This window comes from Rhopilema esculentum, chromosome 8, assembly GCF_057945365.1.
Source record: "Rhopilema esculentum isolate cy_ngs chromosome 8, ASM5794536v1, whole genome shotgun sequence".
Classification (NCBI taxonomy): Eukaryota; Metazoa; Cnidaria; class Scyphozoa; order Rhizostomeae; family Rhizostomatidae; genus Rhopilema; species Rhopilema esculentum.
In genome coordinates this window covers 9,421,314-9,440,220 of record NC_142822.1, presented here as the reverse complement: position 1 = coordinate 9,440,220, position 18,907 = coordinate 9,421,314, and the positions used below count along the sequence as shown (strand labels likewise).

The 18,907-nt window shown below is 37.3% G+C and overlaps 1 protein-coding gene across 1 annotated transcript in view; it reads right to left on the bottom strand.

The window, feature by feature from the left end:
- The window catches only part of LOC135694899 (receptor-type tyrosine-protein phosphatase S), a 42,509-nt gene extending 31,701 nt beyond the window's left edge, over positions 1 to 10,808 (bottom strand). Inside the window, exons 1-7 of the mRNA XM_089109747.1 lie at positions 10,581 to 10,808; positions 8,307 to 8,629; positions 7,632 to 7,779; positions 6,581 to 6,885; positions 6,145 to 6,286; positions 1,357 to 1,679; positions 1,038 to 1,182 (exon numbers count right to left, since the gene is read on the bottom strand). Of these exons, the coding sequence (XP_088965873.1) occupies positions 1,038 to 1,182; positions 1,357 to 1,679; positions 6,145 to 6,286; positions 6,581 to 6,885; positions 7,632 to 7,779; positions 8,307 to 8,629; positions 10,581 to 10,662 (1,468 nt within the window). The 5' untranslated portion in view covers positions 10,663 to 10,808. The remainder of the gene's footprint in view (positions 1 to 1,037; positions 1,183 to 1,356; positions 1,680 to 6,144; positions 6,287 to 6,580; positions 6,886 to 7,631; positions 7,780 to 8,306; positions 8,630 to 10,580) is intronic.
- Positions 10,809 to 18,907: the final 8,099 nt, after the last annotated feature.

The following is an 18,907-nucleotide window of genomic DNA, read 5'->3' as shown; positions in this document are numbered from 1 at the left end:
GCGCGTTCGAAGCGCTCAAACCTATGCATGCGTACATTGGAAATGATCACGCTCGCTGCGATCAGTTTCATGTTCGCTCGCGCGCGTTTGAGAGTAGGTCTCGCTCCTACTCCAAGGCGCTCACGCAAGAGCTCAGCCAATGAAATCTAGGGATTGAACGCTTCGAGCGCGCAGTCAAAAATTTCTCTGATGAAATTAGGCTTAAGTTGCCATTTCGAGTTTCACGCGCAATGCGATGATCAAGCAAGTATTAAATTAAATATATAGAAGAAATTGAGCCAATGGGTGGCTGTTAGTCCCTTCTAATTCCATTGGTGCAGTCCCATCTGTATTAGTTCTTATACAACATTACAGACAAAATCATCCTCAATTTAGCTTAAAACAAGAAATTGATTAATCTATTCGGAAAATGCTGAAACTTGAATATTATCGAGTTGACGCCGATTTAAAGTTTGGGAAATTTTGAGAGATTTGACCGTTGAAAACGTTCCGGATGAAAATTTTCACTCAGTCAGTTGCTTATCACCGTCAAATCTCTTGTAAAGTTTGACTGAATGTCATTCTAAAATAATTGAATATCACTAGTGCTAGCGTCATGGAAACGTCCTATTATAAAACTCTCTTCTAAAACATTTTATGTTTAGAACTTTCTAAACTTTCTTGAATAAAATTGTAATCCTTAATTCAAATCTAAAGTCACAAATTATGTACAAAGATTTTTTTCAAAACAAGTTGTAAGTTGGATTTGTGTATTTCTAGCCTATAACAAAATTGAAAACGCTGCCATCTTGATGTTGCTTGAAACTACCCTCTTAATGTTATTGGATTTAGCTGCTTACAACACAAAGGAGATCACGAAAACCAACGACGCAGTTGTATTATGCATCTGTTTTGTTTATCCCAACAATGCGCCAAAACTCAACTGTAGCCCAAGCTGAACATGTTCTGTTGCATTTTCAAATAACTTTTATGCACAAATCAACACTCATATTCAGCATAAATAACTGTGCGTAGAATGCTAAAGATTGAATACTCACTTGGAGGTCGGCCGTAAACCTCAAGAGTCAACGTATTATCCCATAATACATTGCTGTTTTTAATGAATTGGATATATCTTGCTGATACTGGCTTGTCAAACAGGTTGAACTTGACACCAGCATTGTTCGTGTTTCCAATGAAAACCTTAAAAATGAGTAGTTATGATGATTATAAAAGCGAATGCAAAGGAGATATAAGAACGAATAAAATCGCATTATTACTGAGGATGTCATGATGATAATCTACTAGTCATACCAAGAAATCATTACGTTGTTTGTTTCGTAACACAAATATCACGAAAGCAGATAGGAAGCTTACTTTCTCATTTGAGCTAGATTCTTCTTTGATCGTGATATTATTTGAACCCCGAGTATACTGCAATTTGAAGTCAGGGAAATAGTTTGGGCCGTACGTTCTATCACCCTGTGTAGCAATTGCAGTTACCAGCATAACTCGGCCTAAATCAACTTTGAACCAAAGAAAAGATCTTTCATTTTTGCTGCATCCCCATGGTCTGTCATTGTTCAAGCGACCATCCTTCGCTTTGTATCTTCCACTTTTAAGAAAATCTGTAGTTGCATAAGCGGAGAATCTGTTGTCTGGCAAAGCTCTGTTTTCAGCACCGAATTCATACACAGAATCTGAAGATTAAGTAAATGGATAATGTTAGTATCATTAGTATTTGGTGTCCCACAGAAAATGCGAAGGGTTTGTAAGGGGTTTGATGGTGATGCCCTATCAACATCTTTATTAGATCTGATTCACTAATAGGCAGGGCATTCCTCTCAACCATCAACCGCATTACCTAAACTTTGTTTTCTCGGCTGATTATGGAACAATATGGTATAACGAATAATTTAAGCCTTTAAAACATTTTCAAAAATTCATCAAAGTCACGTTACCGATGACGACAAAAAGGTTATGTTTCCTAGACTCAAAACCATCGTAACTTCTTAGGTAACGTCTGACAACAATATAACCGCTAGATTCGGGCTCGCCTGAAGGAAAGCTTTCCAATGATATATACACATCAGTATTTTAACGATGTCAGCAATTTTCAATGATGACGTCGTGACTTTCAAAATGGCCGTCGATCGTTTCGTGGCAATTTCTGGATCGTTTTGTGGCAATGTTTTGTCAGGTAATTATTGTGCATCACTCAATTTAATGTTTCAAGGTACATACCGTAAATCCTCGAATTGCCCCCCCCCTCGAAAAAGCCCCACCCTCGAATAAGCCCCCACCCTAGAACTACAAATTTTCAATAACCCCCCCCCCACCCCTCGAATAAGCACCCCACTGCTACCATAAATTTTCAACTAGAACCCCTCAATTTGATGATTTTTGCTATCTGAGGTTGCCCACGGCGTTTTATTGAATTACCACAACAAATTCATACGTTTGGTATTAATTAATTAAATGCTCATGAAGAAATTCCTATTAAAATGAACGACGTCTTTTACTAATGTCTTCTTAATGTCTACAATAACTTTATAACCCCCCTCGTATAAGCTCCCCCTCTCGAATAAGCCCCCATCCGGAAGTATAAGAAATAAATAAGCCCCCAGGGGGCTAATTCGAGGATTTACGGTATATATTCGCCTCAAATCCATTTACCGCCAGAATCCTCCGACGAAGTGAAGTCATAAACTTCCCGTTCACTCTCTAGTTCATCAGAAAGTTCAGTGCTACTTAGGTCAGAGTCTACCTGGTCTGCTGTTTCCTTGTATTCGTTACTAGCGTTGATTTCGTCGACACTACGGGCCTATCTCGGTACCTCTGTACATCTCTTGCATTTCTTTGGCGCAGGAGATTTTCACTGCCACTTTCGAATTCTGCCCCAACGCTTTCTGAAAATCGGCTCTTGCTTTTCCGTCTTGACTTAAAAGAAGGGGGCACGTGAAGCAAAAAGATTTCAAGGAAGACTCTTCAGAAGACCCTTCCAGCCACAACTTTCGAAGGAAAGTCTTGACGGATGGTTCTACGCAACGCAACCAGCAGTAGGCTATCTTCTAGGAATGTAAATCAAAAGGGAGTTAAATGTTACTTTCATTTTGTTTTACAATTTTAGTCTTGTTTCCACATAGCTTCTCTTGACCTTGCCAGAATACATTACTATTTGAACAAACTTCTGAAAATCTTCTATATCGCTATCACTAACCACTTTTTCTTCTCCAAGGCCGTCAAGCAGTTAAAGGTATCGCGGGCTCTTGATGACTGTCTTCAGCAACCTTAACTTTCCTACATTGCGGAAATAGGATTTAAAATTACACCCAGATAAAGCATGTGAAGCCTGTAGATTAAAGCAAACATCTCTTCCGAAATGGGAACCATTTGCGTTTTACATGGAGAAAAGCAAAAGCCCAGTATGTCTTCCTTCAGAAATCAGTCTTATAAAATCAATTTGCTTCTAGTTTCGATACAGGAGATCGTGGCATTTAAATCCTTGCAACATGTTTTGGGAATAAACTTCTAAATGACCCCTTGGCCCAGGTTCACCAACTTATACCCAGCTTCAGGAGCAACAAATTTGATAAGGCTGTGCATCCGCGCTTGGTACGTTGGCATCGGTTTGATGGAGCGAACTGCTGCCACTCCGTCTACTATCCAAACGGCAGACTTCGGAGGCATGTCTTTGACCCATTGCCACTCTTCGAGCAAGAGTCGTTGCAAAGTTACTTTTCTGACTGACGCAAAGTTAAACCAGCTGTAGCGATAGTAATTGAAAGAGGAACGGTTGTCATGGGATGAATAAATGCCTCTTGCAGACTTCCTGCCTTCAAAATTTTAAAACTTCAAAAAGTTAAAGGCCTGTGTTTGTGTTCTTTGACCACAGTATATGCTGCAGGTCTCCCCTTGACCTTTTCCAGATCTGTCTTCAGCTTTGTTTTTCTTGATCGGCGCGAAGAAAACGCTGCCATTAATCAGGTGATCATTTGTGAAGCAATGCATATTCTCTTCTCCTATGATCGACGCTGCAAGGAGGTCGGTAGAACTTTTTTGATCTAATTCTTCACCAGTTAAAGTCGATTTTGCAGGAGCAACAGAAAATTTTCAGATGCACCACACGGTTAAAAAATGTTTGATAAGAAAAAATTTAAGGCACAATGAAGGAGCTTCGTCCCACCTGGAATGCTGTACTTGTGAATTGATGATGTACAGTAGCGGGCATAGTTTATGTGATTCAATGCAAATGTAAGCAGAATCATATTTCGCACTGCTTGCAAAAGTAGCTTAGTGTTGCTTTTCTGCACAGCTGCTATCATGCTCAACAAAGCAGACAAATCCTCCAGCTTAGCGATTTCAAGAATTTTTTTTCAGTTTTTTGACGATTTTCAAGAATCAACAGTTTTTTGCATCAATCTGCCATTGCTTATGGGCATTGACTGTGTGTGTTTTTTGGAAAAGACGTTGGCGAGCCCATGAGTTGATGAAGCAACCCATCAGCACCTTGACTTGGCTATACAAGTCAGCATTCGTTCACATAATTTGGTTTATCTTTGGCTTCCCCATTTCATCCGCATGAACAAAAACATGAAATATGTCAAGATCATATCTAAGAAAGAATCAAGGTATATTCCTTGCATACTGGATAGACAGGCACCTTATGAGTGATTGGCAAGTTATTTAGCCCTGTCAGGGGTATTAAACAAAGGCTTTAAAGTAATAAACCATATAATAACTGTTTCCTCCTGCCTCATGGCAATGCCAAAATTATAAGCCTTGGCCTTTGTGCAAAGCTCGGTTTCGTACCGACGGCTTCAGGAAACAATTATTTTAGGTTTAATTAATAAAATTAAAAGAATAATAATGAAAAACTGTGGATGGTGAAGGAGTAGCTTATTCTCCGTTATAAGAAAGTGTCAAGCAAAATCATGCATGATGTCAAATTGCGATAATGCCAAATTTTGCCTAGCAAAATCAGAGTCAGCTCGCTGGTCGACGGCCAATTTGAAAATGATGACGTCATAATTGAAAATTACTGACATCGTTAAAAAAAGTGATTTGTATATATCATTGGAAAGCTCTTCTTCAGGCGGGCCCGAATCTAGCGATTATATTGAAGTCAGACGTATACTTAGGAAGTTACAATGGTTTTTAGTCTAGGAAACAGAACTTTTTTGACGTCATCGGTAACGTGACTTCGATGAAACTTTGAAAATGTTGTGAGGGCTTAAATTTTCGTTATACCATATAGTTCCATAATCAGCCGAGAGAGCAAAGGTTAGGCTATGTGGTCGATGGTTGAGAGGAATGCCCTGCCTATAATCTTCAAATTCTCATATATTGAGATAAAATATTGCGTTTTATTGGTTGAACATAAATGCATATCATAAATAATATTGACAAGAATATTCAAACAATAGGACGATGACGCAAACGGATTATTCTTTGGAAAATTCTTCATTAGAATACAAGGAAGAATATTTAAAGAATAAATTCTTGTGCATAAAATAGTATTATTCTTGTATAATATTCTTTCGTGTAATGGGGACTTAAAGGCATTGAGTCATGGTAGATAGGACTTCTCTATAGGGAGTCATTTGGTTTCGGCGTGATCGCTGCTGTTTCATGTGATATTTGCATCCGTTGTTGACAACTTGCTATTGATGAAAAATTGCTTTGTCAATCAGTACGAGGTGAGTTCATGTGACCAGTTCCAGGTCAACCAATAGCATTGCAGTCATGAAAATCATGGCTCAGCGGATTTTGGCACTTAGGTATACCCAATCCACTTTTTCATGACTCAATGCCTTTAAGTAATTAATTTAGTAAAACTGAAGTAGATAAAATGAGAACGCGCCAAAAAGTAACTACATGAACTAAAACCAAAAATAGAAAAAGAAACTATCGATTTGAAGGTCATCATAAAAATTGCTAAGAAAAAACCATAACTTTGAGCATTTATAACCGTCCAAACAGTTTTTTTATTTCTAGCCAAAATGTATATCACTTATGTTAGTCCATGAAAATTATTATCTTGGATAAAATTATAAAAATACTTGTCAGCATTTCCTGAAAAAGACACTATTTCACCTTAGATACATAAACAATATTCTATACACAGCAAGAATAAAACATAGAAATTTAAAGACGAGTTGTTACCTGAGTTGCAGCCAAGAATCTCAATTCGCATACAGATACCTGAATTGTACGTGTTTGGTTTTATTTTCACGTATCTCGTTTGCAGCCGCACACGGAACCAGTTCACAACAATCGTGTTCTGATCAGAGTTTCCAATGAAAAGCTAAAAAAGAGTTGGTAGAAAGTATGAAGACATGATCGCATTCAGTTCTGACCAACACTATCTTTCGGGGCTAATGAAGATAAAGGGCAATGATGCTAACAACTAATTCCTAATCCTCGACGTTGAGTAAATGTACAATTGCATTCAATTTCCACACTATGTTTCTACGAATGCTCAAGCATGTTTCAAGTGCTGCTAGGAGTACTAGTTAAGTTAATATTTCCTCAGTGCTAACAAAAGCAAATCGAAGCCATAATAGAAAGGGCTCCGAAAATAAATCATGTTTTAACTCACCTTATTCCCAGTATTTTCTTGATAGGTGACAAGAGAGCTGAGTGTTGTACCATAGTCAACATAAAAATCTTTGACCCAAGATGCAGAGCTTGGGTTACCTTGAATTGCAATTCCACTGACGGTAACGATTTTCTCAAAATCAATTTGCAGAAACTGGCTAGTGGTTCCCGAGGCACACCAAGCGGCAGATGGATTGTTTAAACGACCTGATACCGCTCCTTGTCCAGAGGAGTGGGAAGATGACGTCATTGCAAAGCCTGAAGGAAGCGCACTGCCATGCTCGATGCCAAGGCCCTGTCCACAGACTGTAAAATAGAGGGCCAAGACTCAAATCAACTAGAGAATTCTTCCAAAAAAGAAAGATAATTGCGTATTCAGTACAAAAAATTTCGGCGTGACCAACTTTCGGACAAAGATTTTTCCGAAAATCAATTTGTACGAAATTTACTGTCTGAAAGTTTATCAATCCAAAATTGTTTGAATAAACTGCGCATGCGCAATGTAAATTGGCTGAAAGAACGGAAATCAAATATTTTTTGTTTAGAATAAGTTTTCTTCAAGGCGTGTTGTTTCATAGCATTTCTTTTCCCTTTGCTGAATTAGGGGTATATATGGGCTTGACATAGCATGAGTCTCACTTTGCTTGGTAAATCCTCATTGGGTATCAGGTATCGGGAATCAGGCTAACAAAGTACCAGGAATTCGGAAATCAGGATACCTTTTGGGCACCTTCTTGTTCTTGCAAGTTAATAGAAATATCAGTAGAAACAAATAACATTGATCTTTCTTGTCGTCTATCAAAAAGCCATGGTCACCTTTTTCCTATGATACAAAAGCAGGTTTTAAATATCCGGAATCAATGACATAGGGCCGGGAGGGAATAGCTACCCTGCTCAAGCAACTGCCATGGTGGGTTCAATTACTAATATTGGAGAAGACAAATAGTGAAAGTTAATATTTAAAAACTACAGCTTTCCCTTTAGGGTGTTTAGTATGTTTAAAAATGAAGTAATGGACAATCAGGTAGCTCAATTGACTACCAAATACATACCATAGAGGCATCCATAAAGTTCAAATCTTACACACAAATAAGCACCATTTGAGTCTGTAGGTCTAAATTCAAGATATCGTGCAGAAAAAGGTCGATTTAAAAACATCACATCATTTTTCTGGTTGGGACCGGAAGCTCCTGCAAATAGCTATAAGAGAACAATGTTATGCAACATGTGATAAAGTAAGAGTTGTTAAGCCAGAAGTAACAAAAGCAAAGCAAACATTATTGGAGAACTTGATTTGGAGTTTGTCTCCTATAAAAATCGATTTATCAGAGATAACATTTTACTATTTATAATGAGGACTACTATGTAGTTACTGAATGAATAAGCTATAAAATACTGAACTCAATTGGCCATCACAATATGCTAGGATGGACAGAAATTTGGCATAAAAACCAGCAAGCTCTCTACTTGGAAATTTAATGATAAGCTACACTGGTTCCACTCATTTTGAACACCTGGTTAGTGAGCCAGAGATACCAAAACTGAGATATTTTACATGGAAATGAAGATGTCTACAGCTTACTAATATATCAAATGGTAAGCAAATATCAGATAAACTAATTTTCAAGATGATTCTTTCTGTAAATAACAAACTTTTAAAAACACAGAAATAGAATAGTCACATGGGAAGAGGAATTCAAACAACAGTTTAATTTCACTATACTTACCATATCCTCATGATTTCCTGTTTTTGTTACATAAGCATAGCTTGTCAGATCAACAGTGTACCTCAGTTTGAACTGCTTTATGTAATTATTTCCACCATTTGTAGGGTCTCCTTGGATGGTGATACCTGTTATGCTAAAAGTATGCTTCAAATCCACTTTCACCCACTGTCCATTTGGTTGACTTTGATCAGCACACCAGCACTCTGTGTGGTCAAGGCGAGCATGATAGCCTCTGCGTGGTTCATAGTTACGGACATAGGATGACTGCGTTATTTGATCATTTGCAATTATTCTTGTCTTCATTCCCAGGGGCTGGCTGCAAACTAGAAACAATGCACTAAGTAAATTAAAAGATGACAAAAAATTATTCAGTACTGATTCAATAATGTAATAGTCTCCTTCAAAAGGCTTTATACAGCAATTTAACTACATGTATTGATTATTAACTGGGCTTATAAACAGCAAATAAATTGACAGTGATTACTCTAAAGACAACATCATCTAAATCTTTAAAAAAATTATGCAGGTGAAACTACTCACATTACATAGATATATAAACTACAGACTCTCTATGTGTGTTAATAATGCATTCTGAACCTAATATTAATACTAGATTTGGTGACCATTGGGTTACCATGTCATGAATTATAGGTGGAAATTGACAGGCAGCTTCCCTCTGACATTTGACTGTCACCAAAAGCCAACATTGACAGAACCACAAAAAACAGTGTCGCTTGTCACAGGTTTGAATCCTGCTTGGGTTGTTACTGGCTCACATTTTCTCTTAGCATAGATCAACAGTCAGTTGGGCAAAACAGATAATTCTAGGTCAGGCCTTTTTACTTTAACAAATGGGAGGTTTAATCCCACCCAAATAAATTGCAAAATGTACTTAAAACCATACAGCCCCCTAACGTTTTAGCCCTTTCAATCTGTTACATGCTCTGCAGTCCTTGCCAACAGTGAACACCATTTTACAAACAAGAAAAGGGCCATGACTCATTAATTATGGTTGTAAAGGCAGTTTCAAAATCATAGAATCACATCACAAGGGATATTTTGCCAAAACATCAGCCTTCAAACATTATTATCTCATCAAATGTTGATGAAATACAAAATCAATCCTGCCAAGAATTCAGTGGGATGTATTCCCCTTTCCTGTACTCCTTTATTGTCCACTTTTGTAATCTCTAGCCATTCGATCAATCAAACCTAGCTAGTGTTTATGGCTTCTTTCACAGCACACATACCAGCTACAGTATACAAGCATGCTTTAAAATGATTATTGTATGGATAGTTTTGATGAAGGCAGGCTGTCTTACATAGTTTTATTATCACTTTTATAGAAAAATGTTTGCTTTCATTTCAGAGAAATCTTTATCAAAATGACACTTAACTCTAATACAGTAATGACAGAAAAAATGTGTTCGTGCTGTAAGAGCTTTGTTTATGATCTTATTAATCAAAAAATTGTTTTCCTACATTGCCAGGAATATGCTTAATTTGGAGGATCAAGAACTTCAGCTTCACCTTTAACATATGAGCAATTAATATTGACTTCTTTTTGTCTTATTCACTTTCCCTCTACCTAACAACTTCCTCTCTGTCCAGGAAAGTGGTGGTGAACCTTGACATTACTTGATGCCACTTTTGAAATAGTGACCTCATCTATCAACAGCCAAATTGATAGAGCTCTTTATGTGTTTTTCGGCACATCATATGCATATTAAATTTCATCAATCAAGTTTGTTCTGATTAATTTTGCTGTGGAAACGATCTGAGTTTTGTGTTCTAGCAACTTCTATTTGTTGTTTTTTAATTTGACAATTGAGCCTACAAAAGCAGGAGACAGAATATTTATTTTCTAAATCGTTTAAACGAAAGAGATGATTAGGCCGATAGTTCCACAACTTTATGAGAAATGGACTCAGAGATCCTTCGCACATAAAAGAATGTAATCAAAAACAAAGAAATTGATTTTCAGTCGTTCTAGAAGTTCTGGACAGTGGAAAGGGTCATTTAGGGACAACAATATGCTTCCGTGTGATCTAACCACTTTGGTTGTTGTGCGTTCTACCTTATCTTATCCCCCATCAAGATCATTGTAATATTGACACACGGCTTTATAAACTTCGATTTCGTTAGTTGATGTTAATCATTCGATTTAGTCGAGTTGGCCAGGAACCAGATAGTTTCAAATGCTTAAAATCGCCACCAAGTAAGACAATAGGCGAATACAATTAACGAAAAACGAAACCAGCCTAATAAACTTACAATCAGTTACAGCACCAACCCACGATCGCAAGATAGCCAAGTGTACCAAGATGCATACGGTCCAAAGACTAATCGCTGCCATTTTTACTGAACAGGGTTGCTATACCGATTCATTCGATGCGTAATTACTGTATATTCGCATAGTTGTGTGATATCATTGCTCTACTACCTCTCGCTTCCCGATCAAGTTCCATTATCCTTTGAACGAAACAAGGAAGTTTTTTCCCATTCGGTAGGCAACAAACAAAGCCATGGCTCCTTCCCAGCTCCTAAATGCCGCAAATCCAACGAGGTCGTTAGTGCTTCCGCATATTCGGCATCAGGCGGGCTTCTTTCGGGCGTACGTAACACAATAATGACCTCATCGGAATATGACATGCAATTTTCTATCAGAAAATGCAGGCTGTAAAATTTTCTCTAAGATTCCCTTTCAAGTTTTTGATGAGTTGTATTGTGTTTTATTGATAACATAATACTTGTAATCTTAACAAGTAAACCTTGTTTAATATAACTTAAATTATATTATGTCGAGTCGAGAACCACAAGGAAACCTCTTAGAATTCAGTTCACTGTTTGTTAGCATGGTTACAAGTGCCCATATTTTAAAGCTAGGACTATCGAAAGTTATCAAAACGTCGGATGTAGGGGAGAGGCCAAGGCCAAGGGCAAATTGATGAATCGTAACATAATATTTGGAAAAGGCTTTTTGTTTTGTTTTGTTTGCAAATAGTGGGAACCTTGCCCAGGGACCGCGCACCAGTCTAAAAGTGGAGGGGCTGAAATGGGTGTGTCCGAAAAATTTTTGAAGCCATGCTCTATAGAACGCCGGAAAACACTTCTTTGAGAAAATACTTGCTTATCCAAAGTTACGTTAGATTTAATCTTCCAAAAAATTTTCCTAGCCAATTATTGCGAAAGAAAGGGAGGGGGGCTATAGTTTCTGCTAGTCCAATAGCTGCGCGATACCTGACTATGCCCCATTGCATACCGATCTTCAGGGGGGCCCGTTTGAGGACAAATTGAGTGGCCATTTTTATTTGCCAGTAAGATTTTCTCTAGATTCGGTTTCAGCATGTCTCCGGGTAGCTCAAAACCCCTTTTAAAGGGTTTTTAAGGAGGTGTTACAACCCACTACCACTGAGAAAGAATCGCATCGACGAACCCTGCAGGCTACTACCCTGCGTATAGATGTCATTTCTTTTGTTATTTTTGTTTTGACAAAACGTTTATAGTATCCTAACACAACTAAACCCTTAATTTTTCATGTGATATATTCCATGAAAAACAAATGATATAATCTAAGATCAGAATAATCTGTTGATGTTGCCTCAAACGAGGGACCGCGCATTAGTCTAAATGTGGGAGGGCTGAAAAGGGCGTGACCGAAAATTTTTTAGGCCGTGTCCTCTAGAACGCTGGCAAACGCCTCTTTTAGAAAATACTTCTTTATTTCCACTGAAGTTTTATAAACAGTCTGGTTCAGAGAAGATATCAATAGTTATAAAAATAGATAAAATTAGCTTGGGGATATATAAAACATCAAGAAAAATACCTAGAAAATGAACAAAAAGGGTTACCAGTCAAGAAGAACATAGTTAGAGTAAACTTTCCAAAGCTTTTCTAACCTACTATTGCAAAAAAGTGGAGGGGCTATTGCCCCTGCTAGCCCAGACACGGTGTCTGCCTTAAACTAGAACGACTGCTTATGGCAACCATTCATTTTGTGTTATTGTAAATTGTTGGTGTTCATCAGTTCTAAAGTCAGAGCTATTTTTGAAATCAACTTAAAAAATTTAATAATGATGATGAATAATTTTTCAAAGAGAAATAACAAGTTTTTAGCTATCTGAAAGCAATCCGTTGGCAAATCATTTTGACTTTAGTTACTTCTGCTCCGCCCTGGAAATCCACTGAACATATCTCCGAATTCAATTACTTGGAAAATTAATTCGCATACAAATAAATATTTTTTTGTTTTGTCTATAAATGTTTGTTGTATTCTGAATTAAAAATTAGGAAATTACTTCTTCACTTGGTCTGTTTATTTTTGTCTACAGGTGCTAACAGGTGACTACATTCATTTTTTTATTAGAAACTGGCTATAAGAAACGAGTACTGGACAGTCAGAAAAAATCAAGAAACTTCAGTACTCGAAGCAAAAATATTAAGAAACTATTAAATCGTGATAAAACTGGGATAAACGAAATTTTGTAAAATCCAAGAACAAAATTGCCCTGTTGGCCGAGAACTTAAGACACAAGGGATAAAAATATACTTCCCACATCTAAATACAGCATCGAAAAGGAAGCGAGTCTCTTGACGTGAAAAAAAGTTAATAAGTTGACGTGAAAAAAATGGTGTCCAACAAATGTGAGTTTCCTTTCATCAAGGATGTCAACAAGCAAAGTCTCTTACCACAGATTATTTTTTTAAGCACTTCCTCGTTGGTCTTTGTCCAACTGATTCTAGGAACTTTTCTTCAAGGCCCAATCTCCAGCGAGAAAATAATAAGCGCAATGGGAAAGTTGGTCCAGTGTCTTTGTCCAACTGATTCTAGGAACTTTTCTTCAAGGCCCAATCTCCAGCGAGAAAATAATAAGCGCAATGGGAAAGTTGGTCCAGTGTCTTTGTCCAACTGATTCTAGGAACTTTTCTTCAAGGCCCAATCTCCAGCGAGAAAATAATAAGCGCAATGGGAAAGTTGGTCCAGTGTCTTTGTCCAACTGATTCTAGGAACTTTTCTTCAAGGCCCAATCTCCAGCGAGAAAATAATAAGCGCAATGGGAAAAAGTTCCGCGCAAAATACGTCTTTGACATTCGGAGTGAACTCTTACCGGGATTTCTCACGAAGAATTTCGCTACAAAAAAGGTTAAAGTGAGCTTGACTTTCTACGCTTGAAAATTTTCAATTATCTTATCAGCAGGGTCATCGATAGAGAGGGGTCAGAGAGGACAAGAAACCTCCCTGTAAAGCTAAAATCCTGTAAAGCTGTAAATTGGTTATCTATTTTTATCTAAGCATTACCTTTTGAGATGGAAGATTTTAAAGCTGAATATGACGACCTCTTTCGTTGTTCTGAATCAGATTGGCCATCTCTGCCAATAAATGATACTTAAAAAATGCCTTTTTGGGGAGAGGACCAGAAAAATCTTCCTTTCGTATCATTTATAACATTTGACTTTGAAAAAATGACAAGACTTCATCTCCTGTTTTATTTCAGATCTGATATCGTTATACCATGTTAAAACATAGGTTATAATAAACATGCTTATTATTTTTTAGTCGGAAAATCTAAATTTCTCGCCCCTTCAATGAATTTTCCTATCTACGCCAGTCTACCAGTAGATTTGACACCAAACCATGCAATAGAAAAGACCAATGTGCTAAAAAGTTTTTTCTTGGTACCTAGGGTGATATTTCTGTCTTACTGTATGTTGGTAAGGGCTGTCAATTACTCGGTGTTGTTGGTAAAAATTGTTCCAAGATGGTGAATTTTGTCACTTTTTCAAAAGAAAATCCATCTATCACGATTTCAAAATTTGTAAGAATTCTTTCAATTTTCATGACTTTGGTTCTCTTGGCGGTAGTAAAATCTTTCATTCACTGATTTCACCCTATACGTGGAAAGAAATGATGCATCCTTGCCTGACACCTTGCTCGATTTTGAACGAATTTGTTAGGCCATAGGATGTTGTTACAGCGAGAAGATTATGAGGATTTCATGACTAAAATAAGTTATCTACATCTATTTGGGACATGGTAGAGGCACTGAAAAAGCAGCTAAGCCCTACAAAACCTTGTTTCAAAATTTTTGGATTCATAATAGTCACAATACTAAAATAGTCACGAGAAGGTGGCCTTGCTAGACAGAGTATCAAACAAGGGGTTGCGGAAAAGGCTGAGGGTGGAGGGGGTGGAGGGAGCAGTGGCAAATGGAAGAAGAGGATTCTTGAATGGTACGGGCATGTCACAAGATCGGAACCGACAGAGGTGATGAGTGAAGCCCTAAGGGAAATACAGAACATAAACTTGGAAGGGGTAGGTCACCAGCCGGAAGGGGTATGAGACGATGGGTCAAGAGCAGGAGCACCGAAGGACTTGCTCGCATTAGCCAGTATCCTACTGAATCAGCAGCGCCAAACGACGACGAAATGGAAAGTGAGGAATTCGAAAAATAAACTTGCTGTAGAAACCTGAATGAACAGATTTCACCCACTTTATCCAGACAATATTGTAACAAAATGCCAAGTTAATATAAGGCAACTAATCAGGTTTCAAACATTAAGGAAATAAACCTTAATGTAATAAAAGCTCCAAGGATAACAGGGAGATTAGAATGAATCCATTTACAAATTGAAATGAAGGAAATTCTACACTTACGGCTTCAAACGATTTGTGTATTAGATTCAGTCTGCGGTGAAGTCATTAAGTTTTATGTTATGTTATGAGAGGCAGACGTTCAAGGCAAAAAATAATTACATAAAAATTGGAACATGGTTATTTATAGTTGTAATAACCTGATGTGATAGCTGCAGTCTAAAGCTTTATCATATATGTAATATAGTTTTATTCTTGTCATAGAAAGTTCTAAAGTGTCCAACCCCTTTTTAGTGTTTAGTTTTTCAGTATTTAACCCTTTATTTCTTTGCCTAAAGCTGATGAGAATGATTAGATCGTGTTGCAAGTACAAAGCTGGCCAGTTGTTATTATGAAAAATGTGGTTTACTTTTCCTTGTTAGGAAATGTCTTCTATAAAACGCTGACTACCACGACAGGTTACCTATACCTTTTTCAATCCCCCTTTTAGCTCGCCCAGTACTGTTACACCCACTGCACGCCTTAACATTATCCTCTCAGGTTAGCAATTCAGGTTAGCAGTATACACCAATTCGACTTACGACCTCGTTTTGGAAATTTCTCCAAACTTAAATATACGACTTTTTTAAGCTCAGATTTGGTTTTATCGTCATAATTTTAGGCGGGATACCATTTTTCATATTGGTTGAGCTTGTATTTTAGATTTAACCGAGAAATGAAGTTTGAAAACTTGTAAGGGATTTGACCGCAAAAATCGTTCCGGGGGAAACTTTACCCCCCTAGTCGCCAATCACGGTCAAATCCCTTATAAAGTTTTTATCTTTATGTCGTCATAAAATCAATATCGTGAGCAATATCATAATAAAAACTTACAAGTAGGCTAAAATCATTGCTGTCATTCCGAATCTGAGGTCAAAAATTTTGTACAAAAGAATTTGAAGAATTTTTCAAAATGAGGCCGTACAATGCCTGCCAAAAGTACTTGGAACACCCACCAATTTACGCTGCATTTGATATCTTTCATTCCTTTCATGAAAAAAATTTGCTACTTCCGCCCCCTTCCCCCTCAAACAATGTTGATGATTTAGAGAAATATCATAAAAGAAGCGCAAAAGAAAGTGCTTCCTAAAATCCTAATCCGTTTGATAGTAAACCAACATTGTTCCGTGGGGGAGAGGGGGATGATTGGTTTTGACCTTGGAAATTGATGTCAGTGTTCCAAGACTTTTGGCAGGCATTGTAGGTCGAATTGGTGTATAGGGAGGGGTTGTTATATACTGATTAGATTTTCGTTCTCATTCAATGTTACTACCCCGAACCAGTGGCAAATATAGCCCTAAAAATCTGAGGGGCAAGCCAGGGACCAGCATTATTTATAGGGGCCAGCGCTAGTTATTACTTTGCGAGTTAGTAGAATGTACAGGGCACCAATTTTTGGCCCCCCCTCCCCTCTTAGACAAGTATGTCCTTGGTATAACTCTTTCAGGGCTGATAAAACTTCAGTGTTAAGATCGATCAAGGGCTTTCTAAAGTTCACCGCCATGGCTGGTGGCATGAACAATTTTGGGACTATAACATTCTAGGGATGACCAGAAACTAAATTTGAATATCTACAACAGGTTTGAGCCCATCGAAGATGCTAAAAATATATTCGCCTTATTTTATCATTATGCCCAAGAGTTTTATTAGTGGCGTAACGAAGCAGCTACGTCCTCTAGAAAAATAACAAAGAAGCAATGTTGCTGGGGCCCCCAATAGTTGCAGACCTTTTGTCCGTTACTCTGCTTAGTTTTATCTGTTTAACAATAATACATGAGTATTGGAATATCAGCAGAAGAACTACACTCTTAAGAATAAAAGGCAAAATAGCTTTGTAAAGTTGATTGGTAAATTTTTTCCATAGTAGCCATGCCTTATATCCAACCTCCATGAGATCAAGCAAATCATTCTGTTACACAGAATTTCAAAACACAGAATCTCTATTGGCAATGTCAGATTGCCAAGGTATACTGGGATTGTATTGGTATTTCCTTGCGCTGGGTTCCAGAGCGAAAGGGTTTTCAATGGGATGCGGAGAGTCTTGGTTTGGGCTTACCCTGCGCATCCCACCCCAAGAAGGTGTATCTTCGTAATAATATATAACAAATATAGAATTTAAATGATTTTCAAGAATGAATTTTTCTTTGTAACTACAGAAAGGAGCCAAAATTTCATTAATGTTCACCTCGGTTATAAACCAAAACGCTTATCTGGGCCTTTAGCTTGCTAAAAAAATGCAAAAAAGATTGCATTGAGCACAATAGAAGAGAGCAACCCTAACAAAGTCAAAAGACGATTGAACAGCTATGGAAGAAAACATCAAATACTTAATAGAAACTTTTGTAAGAACTGGGGGGCCAAACAAGGGACCACAAAAATTTCTGGGGGGGGGGGCATGCCCCCCGTGGAAACGCCACTGCCTCTAATCCCAAGTTTGTCCGTCTGGGCCCACAAGTTTTTCTCTGTTTTCCTCTGTCACACCCATCTACGTATATATATTCTTCTCACAACATGGCAAGCAAATCTCGTTTTTTATTTTATCATTTCGTCAGTCAAAACTTTCAGGTGACTAACTCTTTCAAACATTTTTTCACTGCTTATTGCTAGCTCCGACTCATTTTCCGGATTCTTCTTTAACACAAAATTTCAAAAACCATGAATTGTGTTAACAATCGTTTTGCTTAAAGTCCAAGCTCTGCTCCCACAACCTACTGCTGTAAAGATGGAAGTTTGATTTTATGCAGCATTGATTTTAAGTTGAGGTTTACACTACTTCTTGAAACTCTTACAGGATTCACTTTTCGTCTTCCCAATTCTTCCTCTTCTTCTTCGCATTTTCTGTTCTTTGAATCCAGCTTCCAAGAGATTTGTATTCTTTCACTGGTTCTAATTTTGTCGTCTAGCTTTATTACACACTCAACCAGATAATATGTATCTATCAACAATATACTCTGTTTTCTTCGCATTGAGGTGCATTTAATATTCTAAACATTTTTTGATTGAATACATTTTAAAATTTCTTGTAGGTCTTTCATATTTTTTGCAAAAGCTATGACATCTGCAAATTTAACATTGGTGTTTTCTCCATCGATAATTAACCCTTTTCTAGATCACATATACAAGTTGAACAGCATTGGGGAAAGTATACAGCCTTGTGTGATGTCTCTTTTAGTTTCAATATCTTCAGTCTTTCCGTTGCTGCTTTTTACAATAGCCTTCCGTTTCCTATCCGATTTGCAATTATTTTAAGTTCCTTATTAGGTATTCCAGTTCTCTTCATAGTTTCTCTATTAGCCTTCAATGCTGTTTGATAACCTTATTTCCATCCGCAATTTTTGAGAACTTCAACGACGCAATTCATAGAAACTTTCATATCCAAATAAGTTCAACATGCTACTTATAAGTGTACATCAATTCAACTCTACAAAACATAAACATTTGAACAAGGAATGAGACTCCCAGATTATCTTAAGGGGTTTATCATATCTTAGGTGATTAGGTTCTTTTATCTTTCTATTTTATCTTTCTATATGTCTTATTATTTCAATTCTTCACATTTTAATTCAAGCTCTTAAGAATTTTCATTAATCTATTTACATGAGTTTTGCTAATAGATTGATGTTGATTTTGCCTGGCTCATACATTTTAGAATCAGAGCCAATTTAATAGCCTTTGATGGGGAAATATCCGATGCTTATGTGGAGCCGTTACAACTTAATCTGTAAGATTAAAAGCATTTTGAAGTGCACGTTTAAGTTATTGGATGGAAATTCTTAAAAGAACATTGTACAGAAGAGCGTTTACACAGAATGGAGGCTTTATTATTATCTTTTTTAATATTTTTTTCTTCAATGCTTTACCCTATTTTAATGCAGCGAAAACAAATGCGGACTGTTTTCTGATGCCACTTCACTTTATCTTTTCAAAACAATTTTTGCCCGGTAGCATCAACTTTCTTTTAGTTTTTGGG